This window comes from Phytophthora infestans, genomic scaffold (assembly GCF_000142945.1).
Source record: "Phytophthora infestans T30-4 supercont1.3 genomic scaffold, whole genome shotgun sequence".
NCBI lineage: Eukaryota > Oomycota > Peronosporomycetes > Peronosporales > Peronosporaceae > Phytophthora > Phytophthora infestans.
In genome coordinates, this window is record NW_003303756.1 from 124,566 (window position 1) to 147,066 (window position 22,501).

Here is a 22,501-nt window from a genome sequence, read left to right on the forward strand (position 1 = left end):
GATCACATATGGATTGTGAAAGGTTATTAGGAGTAATCGAGCTCGACCACCTAAAAGGTTGACTCCCGAGGGAGATGGGCGCGCGTGGCACGGAGTCAACTGCCTAACCTACACTTCGTGTTGATGCCGAGCATTTTGGAGCAGGAATAGTCTGCAAACGCAATAGATATCGCTCGTACATCTACATGTAAAAGTCAGCAACGGTGTAGCGTTTTTACTTATTCTGATGGTTGATAAAGCGCAACGAAAGTAGAGCCATCACACGCAGAATGACAAAAAAGACAAGCACAATGCCAAAGTTTCGCCAGATCTCGTCGTGCTTGTACTCGAACGTGGCCTCGACGTATTCCTTGATAGTGATATGGTCAATATTAGTCGGTGGATTCGACATGGGCTGACAGCCACGATCAGCGCCAACATTCACATACTGCTGCGCGTCGGTGTCGTACGTGGGGGGATTGTCGCATTTGCTGAACACGAGAGCAGCGAGGATAGCAACGGAGTAGCGTTGCGGGGTGATCGTGTACAACCATTGATAACCAGCAGGAATGTCGCTCGCTGGCGGATTGAAGCCGTAAAACAGGATTGTAATAGAGTAAATCATCACTCCCACTAGCGCTGCGACATCAATGCTGCGCATGGAATAGATGAGTAACTGGCCCATGTAAGTCTGTAGTAGCACCATCAACGACGTGTTAATCCAGTAGAGAACTGCAGTGCCGAAGCCACTGAAGCCCACCATCCAATAGAAAATGATCGTGTAAAGCAGCATCGACCCGAAGACGTAAGGGATTTCGACCACAGTGGAGCCAATAAAATACCAAAAGGCGCTGTACGTTTGCGCCTCACGTTCCCGATAGAATGCTGGTCGATCTTCAGACGTAATTGGCAAGGCGCTGTTAAAGGATACCACGCCAGTGAGGTACGAAGTGAGGAAAACCATCCCCACGCCAGCATTGATTGATCCCTTGATACGACGTGTAGTCCGTGCCGACGTAGACAAGACCAAACACCAAGGCAACTAGAGGCATAATCGCCAGTCTCGTGAGATTCGTGGACGGTGTTCGCCAGTACAAATCCATGAAGCGTTTCACCAGAGCTTTTATCTGCATCAAAGAACTTGCTGCTCGTTTTTTTACCAAACGTCACTTCACTTGAGCCGGGTACTGGCACACTCTTACCCTCTGATGATAATTGCATATCCATCTCATGCTTCATCTTGCTAGAGTTGAACACGTCGACGAAGTCCACCGGGTTGTCGTGCACGTGGATCACACGTGCACCGATGCACTCCAACATCCACGTAGCCGGGTTGTAGCCTTCACGAAGAGGTGTCACGCCCGGAATCGCCTCGAAGTAGTCCACCATCTTCTGCGCTCGCTTGCCCAGATCGCCAAAGAACACCGTCTGACCTCCACGTTTCAGCAGCAAGAGCTTGTCGAAAAGCATAAGCACCTCAGTGGAAGGTTGGTGGATTGTGCACACGATGGTGCGACCAGTGTCTGCAACTTTGCGTACTCCGTCCATGATGAGCTTGGCCGAGCGTGCATCCAGTCCACTTGTGGGCTCGTCCAGGAACAACACCTTCGGGTCAGCAGCCAGCTCCACACCGATCGTGAGACGCTTCATGCGTTCTGTTGGACTGCCACGTACAATCTCGTCCGCTACACTCTGTAGATCCAGAAGTTCAAGACATTCCTTCACCGAGTCGTACTTTTGACTGTCGGGTACCGAGCTGTCCTGGCGAAGGAAGGCGCTGAAGATCAATGCTTCGCGGATAGTTGATGCGTCCGAGTGGATGTCCATTTGTTCGCAGTAGCCTGTGCAGCGTCGAATGGCCAGATCATTCGCTTCGTAGCCATTGAGCAGGATCTTGCCCTGAATGGTGCCTCCAGTCTTCCGACCAGCAATCACATCCATGAGCGTCGTCTTACCAGCACCCGTAGAGCCCATGAGAGCCGTGATGGAACCTGGCATCGCGTATCCGCTAATACCCTTGAGTAGCGTTAGCGATTCCTTCGGGCTGTGAGGATCTGGCACTGAGTACCACAAGTCCTGGAAGGCGATAACAACGGGCTCGAACTTCTTCACTACTCTGCACACCCATGGCTGGAGTCTTTCTGCCGCTAGTGGGCGTCGTGGCAAGTGCATATTCATCAGTCGCAACCGGTGCTGTGCTCTCCGTTGTCAAGGTGATATGTTCGGGACTTTCGTAGCGCTTGTACTCAAGCGTAGCCCACCCAGCCCAACAGCATAAACCCAGCGTAAATGACAAACAACATCACCACTCCGAGCCAAATCCAGCTCTTATCGGATGGCACGTCATACAGCGACAAGAAGTACTCGCCCATTTGCATCTTGTGGTCCGTACAGTAATTTATCCCAGCATATTCACACAAATCGAATGCAGACGAGTGATATTGACTCACAGCGACAGCACGCAGACACCAGGCGATAGGGTCTAACCAGTAAATCCACACAAAGTAGTCTGGTATCTGGTTCTTCGGGATCACGAAGCCAGCAAACGCCACAAACGTAAAGATGGACATCATCGACACAGGCTTTGCCATGTGCATATCTGGCGTCACGGCTGCCATGAAGAAATACCAAGCTGCAAACGCCATCAGCGTCTGGAACACTAGCAGCTCATACAGCAAAAAATTTCCCACTGTGGCAACAAAGCCACACATCCAGTATACTATCGAGCCAAACACCACCGTCTCACCCACAGCCCACGGGATTTGGCTAGCTGACACGCCAAAGCGTACGCAGAAGTACGAACGTGGTTCGCCCGACGCTGCTTATAAAAAATACCGCGAATACTGCAGTACCCTGGGACCTGAGCGTATTGTCCGAGTCCAAGGAAGAACAAACTCTGAAATAGGACACCCATTGTCACTTGGACGTTCGTAGCCTTCAGCTGATAGAACAAACTGCCATACATCAGAGCAATCACGATCACCATGAAGCCTCGTACGCGAATAAAAGCTTGGTTTCGCACCGCGATCATCATCTGACGGCGCGTGACCGTGATAGCATTTTCCACAAACGACTGCTGAAATACCGGTGTAAACTTCATGAACTCGTCGACGTTAGAGAGTAGCTCGTCTTTCCAGGGTTCGTCCAAGCGAGTTAAAGTATCACGGTAAATATCTGAGCGCTGAAAAGCCTGCCCAAAGTCGACTGGAAGACGAGGGTGCCTGGTCATTCCTCCAGGCAGAGCATCCTGATATTTTACCTGCTGATTCGTGCCGAGATCCAACAGGAAATCTGCCGTGTCACGGTGCGGCGGACAACGGAAGCCCAAACTCTCGAAGTACGGCAAAGCTTGGGCACGAGGACCATGGTACATGACCTCACCGGCGTTTAGGATCAACACGTTGTCGAAGAGCTCAAACACCTCCGGCGACGGCTGTAACAGAGAGATCACCACAGTCTTGCCCAGTGTTTTAGCAATACTGCGTTGGGTCGTGATGATGTCGAAGGTCGTGGCGCTGTCCAGTCCCGTACTGATCTCGTCCATGAGCGTCATGTACTTCATGCCAAACTCCATCTCGCCAGTCGTCACGCGTTTGCGTTCTCCACCGGACACACCACGCAGCATTCCATTGCCAATTTTATGGTGTTCTGGCAATTCTGCAGTCCCAGTTGCTCGATCACAATGTCAGGGTAGTGCTGGAAGAGCGTCTGTACCGTCTTCAAAGCCTCCAAATTCTCCTCCGTTGATCCATTCGTCAGCAATTCGTCACCTCGACGCATCAACTCGCCACCAGTGAAAGCGTGAGCGAACTCGAGCGTCTCCATCACTGTGAGCGACGGGAAGTGTACATCGTGTTGGTCCACGTACGACACAAACTGCGGTAGTCGACTGCTTAGTTCAAGCTGCGGCACTCCGTTGTACCCTCCACTGTCACTCGCTTGTCCTGAGGGAAACGACCACTCAACACTTTCATCAACGAGGACTTGCCAGAGCTCGGCTGTCCGAGTACCAACGTGATTGTACCGGGCTCGAACACGCCGCTGAAGTTGCGCAAGATGGTCTTGTGCACCACGTGCTGCGAGGACGAAAGTTTGAGTGCCGCCGTCTTGATGGTGTGCGTGAGTGTGGGCAGCTCTCGTCCGTCTTCGTGTCGACCAACAACGACGTCGGCTGAGACGCTGAGGTTCTTGACTCTCACCTCCATCTGAGGCAGGGAACGGCCCAGACCTGCTTGAATCTTGGACGCTAGATGATCGTTGAAAGCTTGGACTCCATTGGCCAGCAATGTCTTGACCGACAATCCTTGACCTGGTCGACTAGCGACATGGTGCACAGTGCTGTAACTTCTAAAATGACGCACTCGTTCCGATAGTCGCCCAACTGCTGCGCAGGCTGCAAATTGAAGAATGAGCTGCGAGTTGGTGGGGAAGTGATTGGGTGATCTGTTGCCTCCGTGATGGTGAAGGTCGTTGAGCGCAACGTTGAAGAGCTTTTCGGTCTGTGCCAAGTGAAGTGAGTCGAGCATTGACTGCTTGTACGTGGTATGCATTTTGCTGTTTGCAAGAGGAGAAGATAAAACTGAAGATGAAAAGGATCCTAAGCATGGGACATCTTCGAAGTCGCAATGAAATGCTCACACGAAGATGGATCCTGTGAGCGTGAGTCATACAGGTTACGTGTTTATCTCAGGATAACGACTTGCATCTGTCAAAATGTTTAATAATTAAGTCACACAGGCCTCGCAAAACTTGTCGGGGACGTCCATAACAGTTTCAGTGCACTGGATCACACTGAATTGCAGAGGTTCAATGCTCTTATTCATCTTGTGGTAGGTGGGGCCATTGATTTCCTCGTACGGCATCTGCTTGTACGCGCCAAGCTCCAGTTTCGGCAGCAGATTGATTCCCTTCAGTTGGTATTGGAAGTAATCGAGCAGGTGTGCAAGCTGCGACCCTTCTGTCTTCGGGTCGAAGGTCACTGTACAGCTCACCTGGTTGTCTGCCCAGTAGCGCTGCAGGAAGGACGCAAGCGCGAATTGCTCCCAAGCAGACACATCCGACAGTGTGCGTACCCCTTCACCAACATCAACTGGGATGGAGACAACAAACGTGGAGTCTGGAGCCTCGTAGGCCGGTTCGATCTCATACCCAGCACGCTGCAGTGCAGATTAGAAGGTCGGAATGCTTGTCCAGACGCATCCGACGGATGTAGAAGCGGCTTTCAGGGTAATGCATGCCTGGAGTGGCGCCTGCAAGTAGCGATACAGTTCCGCTAGGCTTGATGGACGTGGTCTTTATGGACCGAGGAATGGCAAACCGAGTTGAGATCTGCTTATCCACTTCCTGGATCCTGTCGTAACCCGCCTCACACCAGCGCTGAAACTCGTTAAGACCACGGCTCGAGATGAACTGAGCGATGCCAGACATACTACAGCCAATGCGGCGATTCCGCTTCATCACCTCGTTCGTTCGTGGCCACTGCGTCTGGCCGAGAGTCACTGTTTTGGCGTACATGTAGGCGTGTTTGAGCGTCTCCAGGAAGTCCTCGAGGTTTTCGTGGTTGTACGGGAAAGTCTCCACCAAGCAGCACATCTCGTACGACTCAAGCGTCTGCTCCAGGCACGGATTACCGCCAGACGCGTTGCGATCGCGGTCGTCCTTGATGCCGTTCATGCGACCGAAGTTACGCATATTGTCGAGCCACGCGAAACCGGGCTCACCGTTCCGCACAATTTGCTCAGCTATAGGTTGGTAATCCATGCCGATATCAGCAAATATGCTGTTGTTAGACGTCCAGCCGAACGCAGATTCTTTTCATAGTTCTTTAAGTCGACGTATTCTTCGTCGTTATAGTCACCGAAGGCAATTTCAGCAGTACGACGGACGTTGCCTGAGACGACACAGACGCCCATCTGGTTCATGATGTCCACGATGCCACGCGCTGTCAGCAGCTTTCCCACGAGAGGCTTGAGGATCGACTCGATAGCAACATGCAGAGCAGTCAGTGAGCCAGCACCTGATCTGATACCACCGAAGCCCTTGATCGGCGCACCAGCAGGACGGATCAAAGAGTAATCGAGCTTTAAAGCAGGATGGTGAAGGAAGTGAGCCTCCAGCAGCATTTTCACGGACTCCACCCAGCCTTCACGAGAATCTGGAATGACGTAGACACTCGTCTTACTCTCGTCACAGCCTTGTACGAGCAGTTTGCCGGCACCTTTGGTGTCAAATCCCACCCCAACTCCAAGCATGGCAGCCTCCATCAAGAAGCAAAAAGGCTTGGACGGGGTCTCCAGTTCGAGTATGTCTGCGGTCGACACGAAGGCACAGTTGTTCAGTGCCGCGTACAGGCCTCGGTCTTCCGTGATCGGTGACCCCATGGCCCATAGACCGCGTCCAGGCGGCGTGAACTTCATCTGAAAGATACGCGTGTACATCTCCTGAGCGATCTGGTTCATCTCTTCTTCGTCCCAAGGCCGACCCAGCTGTTGCAGCCACTTCTTTTGCATATTAAAGGTGCCGTTAATCACACGCTCGATAGTCTCGAACCAACGTTCTTTAGTTCCGTCCGCCTTGACGCGGGAGTAAGTACGCATGTACACAAGTTCTCCAAGACCATTGAAGCCGAATGGTGGCGTCTGGTTCTCCAAGCTGGCCACGAATGCACTGTCAAGCGTGAAAGGTTTGTAGTCGGGGCCTGTTCGAAACTCAAAATTGGTGTCGATGGGCGTAGCAGTTGTCTCTAATTTGATGCTGGGCTTGGCATTCGCTGCCTTTGGCGTTCCCGCCACGACTTTGCCAGTTGCGGACGATGTCGAGTTGGAAGTAGTGGGGGCCATTTCGGAAAACAACTTTACCAGTTGCTGGTAAATTGCACAATGGCCGAATTAATGGCGAAGCTGAAGTGACAAGACATAGTGAATGTTGGTCTGTGTCGCTTCGGTGCAAATTTGCTGACGTACTTGGCTGGTGCCCCCAAATGTGTACATAACTGACAAAAAAAGACTCGGAACAGACTTCCCCACACGTCACAGATTTCTTTTGCGCGCGCCAAGCCTTTATTAGCGCGGGTTAGTTAGTTCACTATGGCGGACACGGCGCCCAGCGGCCCAACCACAGAATCCCACGTTCTCAACGTTGAGACAGACGAGGACACCATCGCTGGTCGTACCCGCACCAAGTTTTCGCTTGTGGACGTGCCCATCGACACGCTAGAGGCCTCACTTCCGGACGCTCCGCTGGACTTGGTACGAAGTTTTGGCGCCAAATAGCTCGCCTCAAATCACAATTTCTGGATTTGGCGCCAAAAAAAGTGTGCGATTGTTGACGCACTGTTCATGCGTGTGTCTGCTGCGCAGCTAGAGCTAACGAGGGCGTATGACTGCTGCAGGCGGTACCAGAGACAGAGGAAGACCGAGAATACCAGCGATTTCTGTCGAGTTTGCTGCCCAATGAGCAGGTGAACTTATCGTTCCTGGACGAAGAAGACGAGGAGTACAAACCGGAAGAAGAAGAGGACGACCACGAAGATGAAGAGACTCGACGAGGCATCTCCAAGAAGGAGCTGACCGATCTGCTTCTGGACTCGACGCACATGACGTTTCCAAAGCTACCGACTGCAATTTCAGCGGTGCCAACTTTCGACTCAACTCGAGACGAACCTTTGACTTTTAATAATGCCAGTGAAGGCGTGGTGCCGAATGCTGCTTCAGTGGCTGGAGACGTAGGGAAGGACACCACAGCTGCTACCAAGTCTCCAATGATGTTGAATTTCTCCCAAAGTATGCCTGCCGTGCTGCGTGGGAGACCAGGAGCTGTTACACAAGAGCAATGCATTCAACTGGCATCTCAGATGCATAAGCATTTGCAGCTGTTGCTGCAGAGTTATCATCTATTGGCGAGCAAAGCACCTTCACCGGCCTTGGCGGAGTGCCGAGCGATGATTGAGGAGCTGCAGCAGCGAGGTGAGAAGGCGCTCAAGTACAAGAACGAGTTGCTCTCGAAATTGAATCCAGCGATGACAGGGAGCTCTGGTGGAGCTAATACTCCGTCAGCTAGTGACCCGTCTGGACCGGAAGGAAGCAGTGCCAACACTGAGAATCTCTTGGCGGCGAGACGTGTGACGCGGTCACTGACGGCAGCTCATGCTGCGGTGGCCCATCCATCGATGTTCGAGCTGGTGGGATCGCAAACGGTTGATGAGCTCTCAGCTGGCTTTGCTCGAGGCTGCTCGCTTGAAGAACGTGATCGTGCCATCCAGGAGCAAATGCTGCAACTGGACACCCACCTGCAGACAGCGAAGAAACGCCGGAAGAGCAAGAAAGGCTACTCGACGACTGAAGATATTTTACTGGCTCACGGAGCCAAACGATGTGGTACGCAGGCGGACGCGTGGGAGAAGATCCAGAAGCACTTCCTCCCGACCAAAACCAAACAGAATATACGACATCGATACAAGTATTTGACCAGCCCGAAGATTGCGATGAATGCTGTCAAAGCGCTGCATTTGAAGTCGCAGCCACAACATCACAGCAACAGCTGGCTACTTGAAGAGGATCTCCGGATCGCGCGTGGTCTCGCTGAGTTACACAAGGAAAAACATCACTTTGCTCGTCTGGCTACAAATTACCTCCCGCATCGCAGTCGTCTCGAGATCAGGAAGCGATGGGAGCGGCTTGCGGCGAAATTCCGATCTGATCTGGCAGAAATCGGTTTGACGGCACCCGAAGATGACTCGCTTGATCTTGCAGTAGCTATGAAGGAGTATTTAGAAGACAAGTTACGACATCGGATGCTGCGTCAGAGAGGGGAGGCAGAGAAGGCAAAGCTGGATGCTGCGTTACAGCTGCAGCAACTTGGTCAAGGTATGCGGGGCAGTATTATGGGTCAATCTGCAGGTGACTCGTCTTCCTTCGGCTTGGACTTTGCTCCTGGGATATCGTCTCTTATCAGTGCTGCCCAGAAGAAGGAGACGGATGTTTCTTGCAGGACGAAGAACCTGCATCCAGCTCTGTTCTTCTCGTCGTGGTCGTTTATAAGCCCCGCTACACTCCTGAACTCAACTTGCAAGCACAACTGGCCATCTTTTATGGATGAAGGCAATGATGCCAAGGATAAAATACCGAAGAATCAGGGCGACGGTGGAGTCGTGGATGATGAATTGCCTCCAGCTGACCCAGCTCTTGGGAGCGCACAACTGCAGGAGCTTATGCCGATTGCGATGCCGTCCGATCTTGCGACCACGTCGACTAGTGACATGGCTCGAATGCCTCAGGCAACAATTCTTATGGATGCTCGAATGTCACGGAAGGAGAGCGAAGAAGAGGAAGATGACAGTGACTATGAGCATGACGAATTGCTATCGTCCGAGAACGAAGGGAGCGACTCGGATTTCGAGCAGATGGAATTTACCGATGACGACGATGAAGGTGGCGAGGACGGAGAAAACGAAGCCAGTGGTGATACATTTGAGCCGGAAACGTTGGTGTCTGACTCCGATGATCAATCTGTTCGCAGTGCTAACTCACTCTGGACCGCTTCGCGATCTCCACCACTGTCACCATCTCTGGGCGTGTCGAAGGTGGCATCAAATGAAAACACCAAGTCCTCTCCGCGCATTCGACATCCCCTTCACCTGAAGAACCTGAGCCAGCCTGGCAATGAACGCATAAAACGCGCTCTAGCTGCGTTGGAGCGACGAATTGTCGGTAAGAGCGTGAATGGTGCTACCGCTTCTTCCTCGGTCTCGACATCTGGGCCAAGTAAACGTGCAAAGCGTAAAGTGACGTCCACGCTTGTTGCACCTCTTGGTGCCACCAACAACGGAGCGTGTCTAGTAGATACCGATGGGCGAGCACAAACAGCCGTCACAGTGACGGGTAGCGATGGAGATGAAGACGATGACGATGACTGGAAAAACGGATCCGGAGACGAGGAGTTCGAAGTTGTCGAACTACCCTCAAGCTCCGATGAGTTCGCGCCGGATGAAGACGAAGAATGGTCTGCGGCGTCTACCAACGACAACGAGGACACTTCGAAGCCAGTACCGTTGGCAACAACTCCTCGACGTGAGGCACCCGACGCATTTGGCTCGAGTGACGGACTTCCTAATAAGAAGGCGAAGCTGCAGCACTGTCCGACTTGTGGCCACAGTACTTGCACCTGCTCGTCCAGTGAGCGAATGGAGTTGCTCTTACGGCGCATGAAGGAGAAGCGTTCTTCGTCCTCGTTGCAGTAAGCAAAATGGATCTCAACTATTGTTAATAATATGTGCAACTAGTAATTATTCGGTGGGTAATGCCACTTTACTGAATCTCGGCTTCTTTTTTGTCTTCTTGGGTTTGTCCGAAGTCGTGGCGACGTCCGAGCTTTTCTGACGCTTCTTCTTCCTCTTCGGTTGGGAGGTGGTAAACGAATGTTGCGACAGACTCTGTAGAATGAGATCGTCCTCGTCCATGGCTTGTTCCTGTTGGCTCTGCGAGAACCGATTGACCTCCAGTCTACCCAACAAAATGTCCTTCATACCTTCGTCTACTTGAAAGTTTGGTTCTCCTCGAGGCAGCGCCAACGCCGCTTTCATCCCCGTAATCTCAGCAGGATCTATCACCCTCTTGAACCGCACGTCGGTTTGAGCTGCTAGCCCCACGCTTCTTTCCTTGACTGCGGCGACTGCAGCTTCCGCTTCCTCTTTCTCAGCGTATTCCAAGTACATGAATCCATCGGGTTCCATATCCAAGAAATTGTGGTGGATCTATTTTCGTAATGAAAACGTAGCAAACTTCTTTATAAGACTTGGCAATGAGTTCAATGCCAGCCAATATGGCAAGTGAACGACGCACCGTAACAGATAACAGCATTCCGTACTCGGCAAAAAAGTCTCGTACTGTGCGCTCACTGGCGCACAGCGCTGATGGCACGCAGGTGATGCAGACTACGTGACCTTTACGAACAGCATTTTTATCGCTAACCTTGACGGCGGCCGGGTCATTCTTCACGCGGCCTGTGCTCTTCCTCTTCCGCTTCTCCTTCGCTGGTGCCATTCGTTTTTGCGCAATTGGTATGAAGCGAAACTTGCAAAAATAGAAATGTCATTAAACAAAAGTGCCAGAATAAATTTACTGTGCAATTATACCTGTGTTTAACGACATAAAAATAGTGAGTCATGTGTGCTTTTCATTTGCCATTCACAATGACAGACCAGAAACCCAAGCTAAAGCGTGAAGTGCAGCTACACTCGTGTGACTTCGAGTGGGAAGACCTCGCTCGAGAATGCCAGGTGCATACGGAGGAAGGCGATGAAGTGATCGAAGACGACACAAAAGGAGGGCTTCTCGAGACGAAGCAGCTAGCCAAGGAGGCCAAATACAAGTGGGATGTCTTCCACCAGCGGAACAACGGTCGGTCATTAGCTGCTAATTTAGAGTGGTGAATTGTTAGCGAAGTATATTGAAGCTGACTAAACGTCGTGGCTGAATTTAGGAAAGGTCTACAAACCCCGCAACTATCTCGTCAAGGAGTTCCCCGAGCTGTATTCACCAGAGCGTGCGGAGCTGGAGGTTCTGGAGCTCGGATGTGGCTACGGTAGCGCCATCTTCCCCATTTTAGCTGAATGCCCAAATATCCACGCGCAAGTCTGCGACTTTAGCGCACACGCCATTGATATCCTTCAACACAATCCTGAGTATGACGCTACGCGATGCCGCGCTTTCGTTTGCGATATTGCGCAGGAGGAGCTGACTGGCGTCGCTCCTGAATCCATCGACATCGTGTTGATGGTGTTTGTGCTCTCAGCCTTACCACCAAAATCGTTCGCGCGAGCAGTACAAAAGATCTTCACGGTGTTGCGGCCGGGAGGAATTGTCTGCTTCCGGGACTATGGGCTGTACGACCTCGCCATGCTTCGCAATGCCAAAAAGCTGGGTCCGAGTCTCTACTATCGCAGCGACGGCACCTTGGCCTACTTTTTCTCGCGCGAAGTCCTCGCGGAGCTGTTCGAGCAGGCTAGATTCCAGATACTGGAGAACGATTACTGCACCGTCCGCCTGCGCAATCGTAAGAAGGGAGTCACCATGGACCGTGTCTGGCTGCACGCCAAGTTCAAAAAGCCTGAAGCAAAAGTTGGTGACGAAGAGAAATCGCCTCAAGTTACATGTAGGCTCGATGTTATACCCAGTAGCTCAAACTGACCGACCGACATCCAGATAAAAGCTGCAGCTGTTTGAGTTCTTCATGTCGAATAAAAAAAATAGCTGTATTTCAGTTGTTCATGTACTGTAGAGTCGCGGGGCTCCAGGCCGCAAGTAGAAGGGCTCTGAGCGCTCGAATTTTATTCCCATGAGGGAATGAAGCGCAACAGGAGCAAAACCCAAAAAACATAACACCGTTATTAACAGAAGGACAAAGCAGGCAAAAAAAAACAATTGCAATTATAATCCAGCGGATAAACCAATTGCTCTAAGAAAGAATAGAAAGCGAGATATTGCAATACCTCCATCAGTTAAACATGATAGCCGAAGCTCGGCCCTAATCATGTTCTCGATTGGAGCGTATGTAGGCTCGAGCCGATTTACTGCATACATGCAGCGCTGGTTTCATGTTACCGGGTCATCTCCTCATAACAAGCCACTTGAATACTGTACAGTACCGGTACTACAATTGCGGTCACTCCTGCAAAAATCTAAACTAAATTTAGGAATAAGGCGTAATCCTATAAATCGATGCAAATTGTTGCCTGCTGTAAAAGCACCACCACAAAAGCTGTAGGTTGCGGAAGGCGAAATGCGATTCAATGCGAGCTTCTTGTCGGGCTACGATTCGCGTCCGCTATAAGAGCCTCACGTACCCCTTTGGCGAATTGTATTCCTCGAAGAGGGCCTCTTTTCGCATCAACCGATTAAATCTTCATTTCTATGGGATCGAAAGTTTGTTGCAATTGAAAACACTGAAATTGAAGTCAAAGCAAAAGGAGCGAGCCAAACTGTAACGGGCTACGTCGCCCTAAGTGTACCCTGGTTACATGAAGTGTGACTTAGTATGACACGTCATACTCCGGGATATTTGGTACAAAGTACCAAGGTCGTTCAAAGCCAACCATTGGTCAACGACATTGCATTTCTAAAGGTGACTTATAGTTTGTATTAAACCCAAACTTAATCTACCTATAAATATACTCAGTTTACAATCTACCTTATTTAGGTCACTTCGCTCTCTTTTAAATAAAGAGGGGACCTGTGAGCTGCCGTTCACTGAGAGTTTGTATACTATCGGAAGATAACTTCCTCTAGCGCAAGGTGTTGTGTGACCCCGTCACACTTGGTAGCACTTGTAGTCAATCCACGCCACCGCGGGTAGACTACCTGAACCTCTCCGAAGTTCGTTGCTGTAACGGGGTACGTAGCACTAAGTGTACCCTGGTTACATGAAGTGTGACACTTCACACTTCAGGAGTATGACATGTCATACTCCGGGATATTTGGTACAAGGTACCAAGGTCATTCAAAACCAACCATTGGTTAAATGACATTGCATTTCTATAGGTAACTGATAGTTTGTATTAACCTCAAACTTAACCTACCTATAAATATACTCAGTTTACAATCTACCTTATTTAGGTCACTTCGCTCTCTTTAATTAAAGAGGGGACCTGTGAACTGCCGTTCACTGAGAGTTTGTATACTCTCGGAAGATAACTTCCTCTAGCGCAAGGTGCTGTGTGACCCCGTCACACTTGGTAGCACTTGTAGTCAATCCACGCCATCGCGGGTAGACTACCTGAACCTCCGAAGTTCGTTGCCATGGATAGGAACGACTTCTCCCATATGAACGACTCTCAGTTCGAGTCGGTTCGGAAGATGACAGGCATCTTCATGATGGAGGCCCTGCAGAGCCTGGTGGTGTCAACACCGGCTGAGCAGCTCGAGGGCGTCAATGGGTTCGACGCGTACGAGCAGGTCCTCATCGCGCATGTGCGGGAGAACCTGCAGGCTCCGGCGGCGGAAGCAAATCCGCCTCACCCGAAGCCAATACGGCTGAAGGTTAAGCCGTATGAAGGAAAGGAAGGCGAGAACCTTCACTTCTGGGTCCGAGAAGTAGAGCTCGCGATGAACGCGGCTCTGATCTCGACCGAGCAACTGCGTGTTGCTTTTGCACTCTCCAACCTTAGCGTCCGTGCTAAGAGTTGGGTGTACACACGGGAAGCAACATCCCCTGGATGTTTCACATCCTGGGCTCAGCTGTGTGAACAGCTCCGAGCCGCGTTCCTCCCGGCGAACTACGAGTACCACCAGCGTTCGCGCTTCCTCTCGTGTAAACAAGGGAGGCGCGAACTGCACGAGTATGTGCAAGAGATACGGGAGCTCACGGTGTCCCTAGTGGGAAACCCACTCAACGAGCACATCAAGATGACTGTGTTCATGGACGGCCTTCGAGTGGGCCCCGCACGCACTCAGCTGTTCCGGGTGCAGTCAAGCACCCTTGAAGAGGCGATTCAAGTGGCTCATCAAGAAGAGTACAGCCATCGCCAGGCGCGTACGCCGGCCTCAGCATGGCCTGGGAGTTCCTTGTCGGCTCCCGGTCGAGCAGGCGGGTAGCTTAGTTCCGCAGACAGCTGCAGCTGTCACGAACACTGAGAACAGCGTGTTCAGAGTGGGTAACAGAGTTCCACTCACGGTCACCCAGACCTTAACTGAAGAGAAAGACGTCGGATACGCTTCCTGTGTGGGTAACACAGTACCACACGCGGTCACCCAGACCTTAACTGAAGAGGAAGGCGTCGAACACGCTTCCTGTGTGGGTACCACAGTACCACACGAGGCCACGAGTGCCTCGGATGTCGTAGCAACGACATCCCTAGACGTAGGCAGCAAAGCTCCACGTCACGGTCGCCGTCGTCAACGACGCCGCCGCCGCCTCAAGTCGGATCCGAACTTCGTTCCGATCGACGTCGCTTCAAGCGACTCGGAGTCCAGGGCCCGGGCTCTTCCGACAAGACCGGTGGAAGAGTGTTATCACATCTTCGATGGCGAGACCGGTTTACCCGTCAAGGCATCTGGTGTCCACTTGGAACCGCTGCCAGAGGTTGCAGAGATACTGAACCTCGAGGAAATGACGGCTGAGTCTTTCCTGGCCAAATTCAAGGCTGGATAGATTGCTGAGATGGTGCTCATGAGACCTGAGACCACTCAGGAGGAGCTGAACTCCTCATCTGTCTTGGACGAGAGCGTCCTGGAAGACCTAAACAAGCAGCGTCAGACGCGCTTGGGTTCTAAGATCCTTAAGAACCCCAAGGATCCGGTGTATCCTTTGGTGACGGAGTATGCGGACGTGGTGAACAAACACCCACCGACCCAACTCCCACCGGATCGAGGCGTACGGCACGAGATTGATCTCGTGCCCGGTACAAAGTATTGTGTCACGAGGCAATGGCCTCTCCCGCGCGAACAGTGCGAGGTCATTGATGCCTTCTTCGCCGCGAAAGCGAAGGCAGGCATGGTGCGAGAGTCGAAATCCCCGCACTCGACGCCAACTTTCTGCGTTCGGAAGCCGAACGGAAAGTGGCGTCTGGTTCACGCTTATAACAAGCTGAACAACGCAACGGTGCCGGCCCAAACACCAATCCCACGAAAGGATGTGTTGTTGAACAACGTGGCCGGGAGCGTACTGTACAGTGCGCTGGATTTGGTAGACAAATACTACCAAATCCTGATGCGCGAGAGCGACATCCCGCTCACCGCGGTAAGCACTCCAAGCGGCATGCTCGACGGACACGGCAACACCGGAATTTTAGTGTTCGTGTGTCGGCTGAGCAAGATGGTATATCTTGCTCCGGTTCCCGTCCCTGTTACGGGCGAACAAACCGCAAGGTTGTTCGTCGATGGCGTGTTCCGCTATCACGGTCTCCCGGAGACCTGTTAGCCGGACCGTGACCCGCGGCTTACGGCTGCGTTTTGGAAAACGCTGTTTCCTTTACTAAGAACTCGTCTGCAGATGTCCCCTGCGGCGGACCATCCGCATACAGACGGCCAGACAGAGCGCGTCAATCGAGTGCTCGAGGACATGTGTGCGCGGCAGCACCACGTACGTGGTCGACGCAGCTTCCAGCTGTTGAGTTTGCGCTCAACAACGCGGTGCACGCGTCCACGGGGCTCACGCCGTTCTACTTGAACGGCTTCCGTCATTCCAGAGTGCCTCTCACTCTTCGAGGAGACACTGACTCCTCTGTTCTAAGTGGGGGAGAGGCTAGGAAAGCCCTTTCCTCCCAGGTCTCGGATGTGAGACCAGTTTCGCTGCGGAAACAAGTGGAATCCTTTATGGATACCAAGCTGAGCGTTGTCAGCAGGGTCCGCGATGCCATGGCAGCGGCCCAAGATAAACAAAAGGAGTACTCCGACAAAAATGGAAGAGGAAACTTAAGTATATATTAAGGTGGGAGACTTAGTGTTGCTAGACACGAGGAACCTACCTCTTGACACTGTCAGTTCTGTCGGCAGCAACAAGATGAAGCACCGCTTCATCGGACTATTTGCAGTCCTGGCCAGACATGGTGCGTCGTACACCATCGACCTGACAAAGTCAATGACGACGCACCCGACGTTCTATGTTGGACGTCTTAAGCGGTACTTTGATCCGCAGGGGGTTGCTGACTCGCAGACCCACCTTGGCCCAGCTCCTCAAAGCGAGGGCGGGCCACAGACGTCGACGAAGGCGTCGGAGCAGGCACCCAAGCCTCGGTCGGAACGGCAAGGCTGCGGTCAAGACTGTACGCCTGAGGCTCCGCACGAACGGACCCCGGAGCCATACGCCGAGTACGCTGAGTACGCCGGGTACGCACCATACGTGTACGTCTGGGAGTGTGCCGCAGGCGGCTCCGGACGTGGCAGCAGAGCCTCGATCCGTCGGATCATGCGAAAGGCCTCGTCCAGATCGGACGAAGAGGCCCGGCGATCCACCCGCAGGTACAGGCTCGCGACCTCTCGCTCCAACAGGTCCAGGCGGCCCGCAAGGCGAGCGAGCTCGCCCTGATTCCCGACCTGGGCGGCAGCATCACCACCAGTCCCAAGGACAAGTGCAATCTCAAGCACGAGGACACGTTGACGGAGGCGGTCAACCTCAGGGCCCTGTGTCGGACCTGCAGTCGGAGCATTTGGACGAAAGAAGCTTTTGGGAGGCGCCGAGTACTCGTACTCGTACGAGGGCACCTCCGCCCCTGCTTGACCGGAATGGAGAAGTCCACTTCCACGTGGAGCGGATTCTCCAGGAGCAACGGCGTCGCGGTAAGCGACAGCTCCTCGTGAAGTGGAGGGGTTATGCCCACTCCGAGAACTCGTGGGAGCCGATTGAACGGCTCCTGATTGACTGCCCGAAGGCTGTCGCAATCTGGGAACAGAAGCGGCGGCAGCTTCATAAGTAGTCCGGGGCTTCTTGCCCGAACGGGGTACGGAAGATGAATACATTCCGTACCCGCGCTCATCGTGAGCGCTAGAAGCCGCGCGCTTCAGGATGTCCCTTGGCAGCATGCGCTTGCTGATCAAGTGGGCAAACCTCACACGAAGATCACGCTGGTCCAGGATGCGGGACAGCAGTCGATCTTCATGGAGTTCCCGTAACTCCGTGGGTGAGTACTTAAGAGACTCCACCCATGCCCAGAACATGTCCTCACAAGAAATCCACGTGGGACAGCTCTCCGGCATAACCCAGGGGTATCCCCAAAGAGGATAGAGGCCACCCCGGGTCTCGGGCTTCTTACGACAAGTCGTGAAGTCCTTAAGAGGGATGCGGTGTGGCGCGAGAAGCACATACCGAGCAGCCTCCAAGCTGTCAACAAACAACTGTTCTTTCTGAACAAGGGCACGTTCGTAGATGCCCCTAGAAGTGTGGCCGCCCACAAGACCACGAGGAGCGACGAGAAGCTCTAAGAAGAGGTCAGCCCCAGAGCTCTCCTCGGGAGGCCAATACCCTCTTGAGTTGATGGCAGCTCCCTGGCTGACGGGTGCCACCACCGAACCCCCACGCACACGCTGGGCAGCTTGGAATTCCTCCTGCTGCTTAATGAGGTCATTCGAGACCTCCCGGGGCTCAGTGATAGCACCCTCCTCCTCCTCTTCTACCTCCTTCTCCTCCTCTTCATCCGAGGAGTCGAAGATACTATGATAGGAGTGTTGAGTCTCCTTCTCCTCGCGGAGTGGAGACTTAGAGGCTGTACGCTTCTTTGAGGGCTTGACGCCTTTGGTTTTAGAGGCCTTAGCACGCGCAAGACCCTCGGCAAGCGAGAGACGTTTGCGAGGATTCTTTTCCTCATCGCCACCGGCTTTGGGAGAGCCCTTAGCCTTGACGGCCGGACTCTCAGAGCGCACAGACGTCCTGGGGCTGTGATCACCTTGATCACTAGCAAGCGACTGCACGCTGTCATCCTTGTGCTCACTGGACACTGGGCTGTGCCCTCCATGAGAGCCCGCAGGAGCATCGTGCGTGCTCTCGGACTCGGCTTCGTCCTCACTGCCAGAGTTGAGCTCACGTTCCACGAACCGAGGGTTCGGACGATTGTTTAAGGCCGAGGGCGACGGACTGCGGCGCTTGCTTGCTCGCTTGCTCACAGCCGCGTCACCCGAGGAACCGATCGTCTCGGAGGCCACCTGAGTAGCCTCCTTGAGTGTTGAGCCTTTGCCGTGAGGCTTAGTGATCTTGGCTTGCGCCTTACCAGCAGCAGCCTTGGAGCGTGTCTTAGCACCGCTCTTAGCAGTGCCACGAGGCATTATTTACGGTCGAAGTGGAGACCCAGAAGAAGAGCGCACAGACTGCTGCTCGAGGCTCTAACTTAGACGTGAGCCTCCGCCGCGTTCGCGCAGCCAAGTCGATGGTTTTCGACTTTGAGAATGAGAGTTTGTGACGAACACCTCTTCATTCTGATTGGTCGGTAAACCGAACCTAAGTGGGGGAGGATGTAACGGGGTACGTAGCCCTAAGTGTACCCTGGTCACATGAAGTGTGACACTTCACACTTCAGGAGTATGACACGCTATACTCCGGGATATTTGGTACAAAGTACCAAGGTCGTTCAAAGCCAACCATTGGTCAACGACATTGCATTTCTATAGGTGACTTATAGTTTGTATTAAACCCAAACTTAATCTACCTATAAATATACTCAGCTTACAATCTACCTTATTTAGGTCACTTCGCTCTCTTTTAAATAAAGAGGGGACCTGTGAGCTGCCGTTCACTGAGAGTTTGTATACTCTCGGAAGATAGCTTCCTCTAGCGCAAGGTGCTGTGTGACCCCGTCACACAATCCATGCTGCCATAAGACACAACATGACCGGGTCTGAGTGTGGTAAGAACGTCGCACATGCCGACGGATAACGTGTGAGGAAGTAACGACATGACGCTACCTAAGACCATTCACCATTCGCCGTTTGCGAATAAATGTCTGGAATTTAAGCTTTTTTGAGTCCAGAAAGATTGCTTCCTCAGTCTTGCTTAAACACCTTGCTTTTGCTACGTACGTACATATACTTCGAAGTACACTCGGTCACTTTGAGCTTCAGTTTTGTCCAGACATCCCGAAAATACGATATAGATCTATTGCAGGTTGGAAAGAAAAATAAGTATTTGCGCTCACAGACAAAAAATAGAAAATAAATAACTGGAAACAAAGCAGTAGCACAGTAAGTTATTGCAGCCATGCTAGTCATCAGTAGCTTTCCTAAAGGCACTGCTCGACAGTTGTCACATCCCAGCGAGAGCTGTTCACCTTCAAGAACAGAATCATCTCAAGCATAATAGGCGACAGCCGGTGGCGCTCGTGACGCAGAACTGCACGTGTCATACTATACAATCGCTCTACAATGTTGGAAGTCGCCGGAATCGCCCCCAACAGCATGTATGTCGCCGGTGCAGCAGGAGCTTTGCGGCGCTTGAGAATTCGCTAAGCGAATCCTTCCTTGGTCACCGCAGCACGCTCACATACCAACGCCATACTAGCTCGACGCTTGAACGGCTCTAACGTGGCGTTTTCGGCATCAGTGAGTAGGGCAGTGTGGCCTGCCAAAACTTTTACCGCAGCCTTCTTAAAGTCGGGCGAATGAACGATATTAGCGTCGGGAGCTATACGAAGCACACAAAATAACAGTTAGAGAAACAAAATGTCAGGTAAAAGTTGAAAGAGGCAAAATCTTGCTAACTTACCGATGTACTTCGCAAATGACGGCTGAATTTCAATCAGACCGTCAAACAGATCTCGTGCATCGAGCAAGGTGAGCCCGTTAGCTTGTAAACGCTTGGAGACTGACTCCATGTAACGGGGTACAATCTAGTGTGCCCCATGTTACATAAAGAGTGACCCGTCACTCTTGTGGACACCTGGTACACGGTACCAGGTGCTCTCGGAGCCAGTCAGTGCATGACTACTTTGCTCCACTATAGGTAACCTCTAGTTTGTATGTGACCCAAGCTTATCTTACTTATAAATACATCAGTCTTAAATCTACTCTTCTAAGTAGCAAACCGTTCCCTTTGAGGCCGGGAACACGTGGACTAACGTTCACTCGGGTAGTTAATACCCTTAAGCACTTCCTCTGTGAAAGGTGCTGTGTGACCCCGTCACACTGGGTAGCACTCGTAGTCAATCCAACATCATTGCGGGTAGATTGAGCTACCTGAATCCTCTGTGCGCTCAACGTTTGAGCCAAGATGGACCGAAGCGAGTTTCCTCGCTTGAACGACTCACAGTACGAGTCTGTTCGGAAGATGGGAGGCAGCTTTGGACAAGATGTCCTTCGCAGCTTGGCGGCGGCGACGCCTGCCGAGCAACAAGAACGCGTGACCGCGTTTGAGACCTACGAGCGTGGTCTCATCGCTCACGTCCGCGGGAGCTTGGAGGCCACGATGGCCGCTCCCCAGGCAACCAGGCCTAAGCCGGTGTGGCTGAAGGTCCCCGCGTTTGAGGGGAAGGAAGGAGAGAACCTTCACTTCTGGGTCCGTGAGGTGGAGATCGCCATGAAGGCGGGTCTCATCTCGGACGAGCCAGTTCGGGTGGCGCTTGCCCTGTCCAACCTTGGCGGACGTGCCAAGCACTGGGAATACACCAGAGAGACGACATCTCCTGGATGCTTTACCTCCTGGGCTCAGCTGTGTGAGCAGCTTCGAGCCGCGTTCCTACCGGCGAACAGCGCGTTCCGCCAGCGCTCACGCTTTCTCGCGTGTAAGCAAGGTAAACGTGAGCTGCAGGAGTACGCGCTAGAGATGCGCACGTTGGTGGCATCTCTGGCACGGAATCCTCTGCCTGTGACATTAAGACAACAGTCTTCATGGACGGCCTGAATCTCGGTCCTGCTCGCACCCAGCTATTCCGGGTGCAAGCGACAACTATGGAGGAGGCGATCCGAATCGCCCTCCAAGAAGAGTACAGGCTGGTACTCTTCGGGAAGAGGAACATCGCCACGATGAGATGGGCGTTCCTCGGGAGGCGGAGCATCGCAGCAATGACGCTGTTGCTCCTGCTGTTACGCAGCACGTTGATACCGGTGCGTACAGCGAGCCTGAGCCCATGGACTTAAGCTCAGCCGAGAGCTTGGTCCGCTGCTATGGATGCGGCGGACATGGACACTACCAACGTGTGTGTCCCTCGCTAGTCCTCGGGAAGAAGACGGCCCGTGGGCCCCAAGTCCGGTGGCGCAGGCCACGGTCAGGTGGACGAAGACTCCCCGGCCACCAGTAGAGGCAGTATGCCCTACTGAAGAGCGCTAAGTCTTCGTGATGGGTGTGCAGGTTGTGCACACCACGGGATTTAGCCCAGAGAGACGTGGTTCTCTCAAACCGGTGAAGGGCAGTGATGGGCTGCTGGTAGTACACTCAGTGTACGGGGGTACGGTACCCCTTGAGCGTTTGATGAGTTCTGGGGCGTTGATACGCCGCCGGAACGTCGCTTAGCATAGCGACATCCGACTGCACTCTATGTCAGAGTGGCGGTCGTGGGCTGGTCCTTGGTGGACTAGCCTTTGGTACGGTAGTATCAATGGTTCTCAACGGACCTGAACGTTTCGGCTCGATGAGCTCGCGCACAGCGGTGTCGCTCGCAGCTCTCGCCATGAACAACATGGCTGTGCCGAACATAAGGCATAGCCCGGACTTTGGTGTGGCAAGGCTGAGAAGGGCCTACCAGCCCAGGTCTATGACGGAGCATTGGTGAGTCATGTTCCCACCTCCGTCATGACTGGGGCGTCTGATACAGACCGCCAGGACGCAGAAGCGTCACGGAGCTGTCAACGCGCCGACAGCTCTGCGTACAGCAAGACCATGCTCCGCTGCGGCAATGCCACGGGCGTGGGTCTTTTGCCCGGCGTGTGGACCTGCTACACCAGCAGCGTCCAACGCTGAAGGTCGTCGCGCCATACGGGCTTCGACAGTGGTTATGCCTTTAAGCGCTAACCAGGTGGGTAACTTAGGACCACACGGTCGCCCAGACTATAGCTGAAGAGGAAGGCATGACCGTGCTTCCTGTGTGGATAACACAGTACTACACGCAGTC

The 22,501-nt window shown here is 52.9% G+C and overlaps 5 protein-coding genes across 5 annotated transcripts; 2 read left to right on the forward strand and 3 right to left on the reverse strand.

The window, feature by feature from the left end:
• Positions 1-214: 214 nt before the first annotated feature.
• On the reverse strand, positions 215-4,184 carry PITG_02086 (ATP-binding Cassette (ABC) Superfamily; the record flags this gene model as incomplete). The annotated part of the gene is made up of 8 exons (XM_002907011.1): positions 215-967; positions 1,014-1,099; positions 1,140-2,109; positions 2,168-2,224; positions 2,274-2,749; positions 2,797-3,553; positions 3,595-3,890; positions 3,935-4,184. 8 exons carry the CDS (start codon positions 4,182-4,184, stop codon positions 215-217), a joined length of 3,645 nt encoding a protein of 1,214 aa, XP_002907057.1.
• A 519-nt stretch (positions 4,185-4,703) lies between these two features.
• PITG_02087 (uncharacterized protein) lies at positions 4,704-6,818 on the reverse strand (the record flags this gene model as incomplete). The annotated part of the gene is made up of 3 exons (XM_002907012.1): positions 4,704-5,095; positions 5,175-5,789; positions 5,837-6,818. 3 exons carry the CDS (start codon positions 6,816-6,818, stop codon positions 4,704-4,706), a joined length of 1,989 nt encoding a protein of 662 aa, XP_002907058.1.
• A 246-nt stretch (positions 6,819-7,064) lies between these two features.
• PITG_02088 (uncharacterized protein) lies at positions 7,065-10,216 on the forward strand (the record flags this gene model as incomplete). Its single annotated transcript, XM_002907013.1, has 9 exons — positions 7,065-7,175; positions 7,370-7,609; positions 7,733-8,883; positions 8,968-9,124; positions 9,185-9,222; positions 9,295-9,487; positions 9,620-9,788; positions 9,843-9,925; positions 10,097-10,216. 9 exons carry the CDS (start codon positions 7,065-7,067, stop codon positions 10,214-10,216), a joined length of 2,262 nt encoding a protein of 753 aa, XP_002907059.1.
• A 45-nt stretch (positions 10,217-10,261) lies between these two features.
• PITG_02089 (uncharacterized protein) lies at positions 10,262-11,018 on the reverse strand (the record flags this gene model as incomplete). The annotated part of the gene is made up of 3 exons (XM_002907014.1): positions 10,262-10,567; positions 10,625-10,729; positions 10,818-11,018. 3 exons carry the CDS (start codon positions 11,016-11,018, stop codon positions 10,262-10,264), a joined length of 612 nt encoding a protein of 203 aa, XP_002907060.1.
• A 149-nt stretch (positions 11,019-11,167) lies between these two features.
• PITG_02090 (methyltransferase domain-containing protein, putative) lies at positions 11,168-12,164 on the forward strand (the record flags this gene model as incomplete). The annotated part of the gene is made up of 3 exons (XM_002907015.1): positions 11,168-11,254; positions 11,321-11,375; positions 11,458-12,164. The coding sequence occupies 3 exons, from the start codon at positions 11,168-11,170 to the stop codon at positions 12,162-12,164; spliced, it is 849 nt and encodes a 282-aa protein (XP_002907061.1).
• Between the last annotated feature and the right edge of the window lie 10,337 nt (positions 12,165-22,501).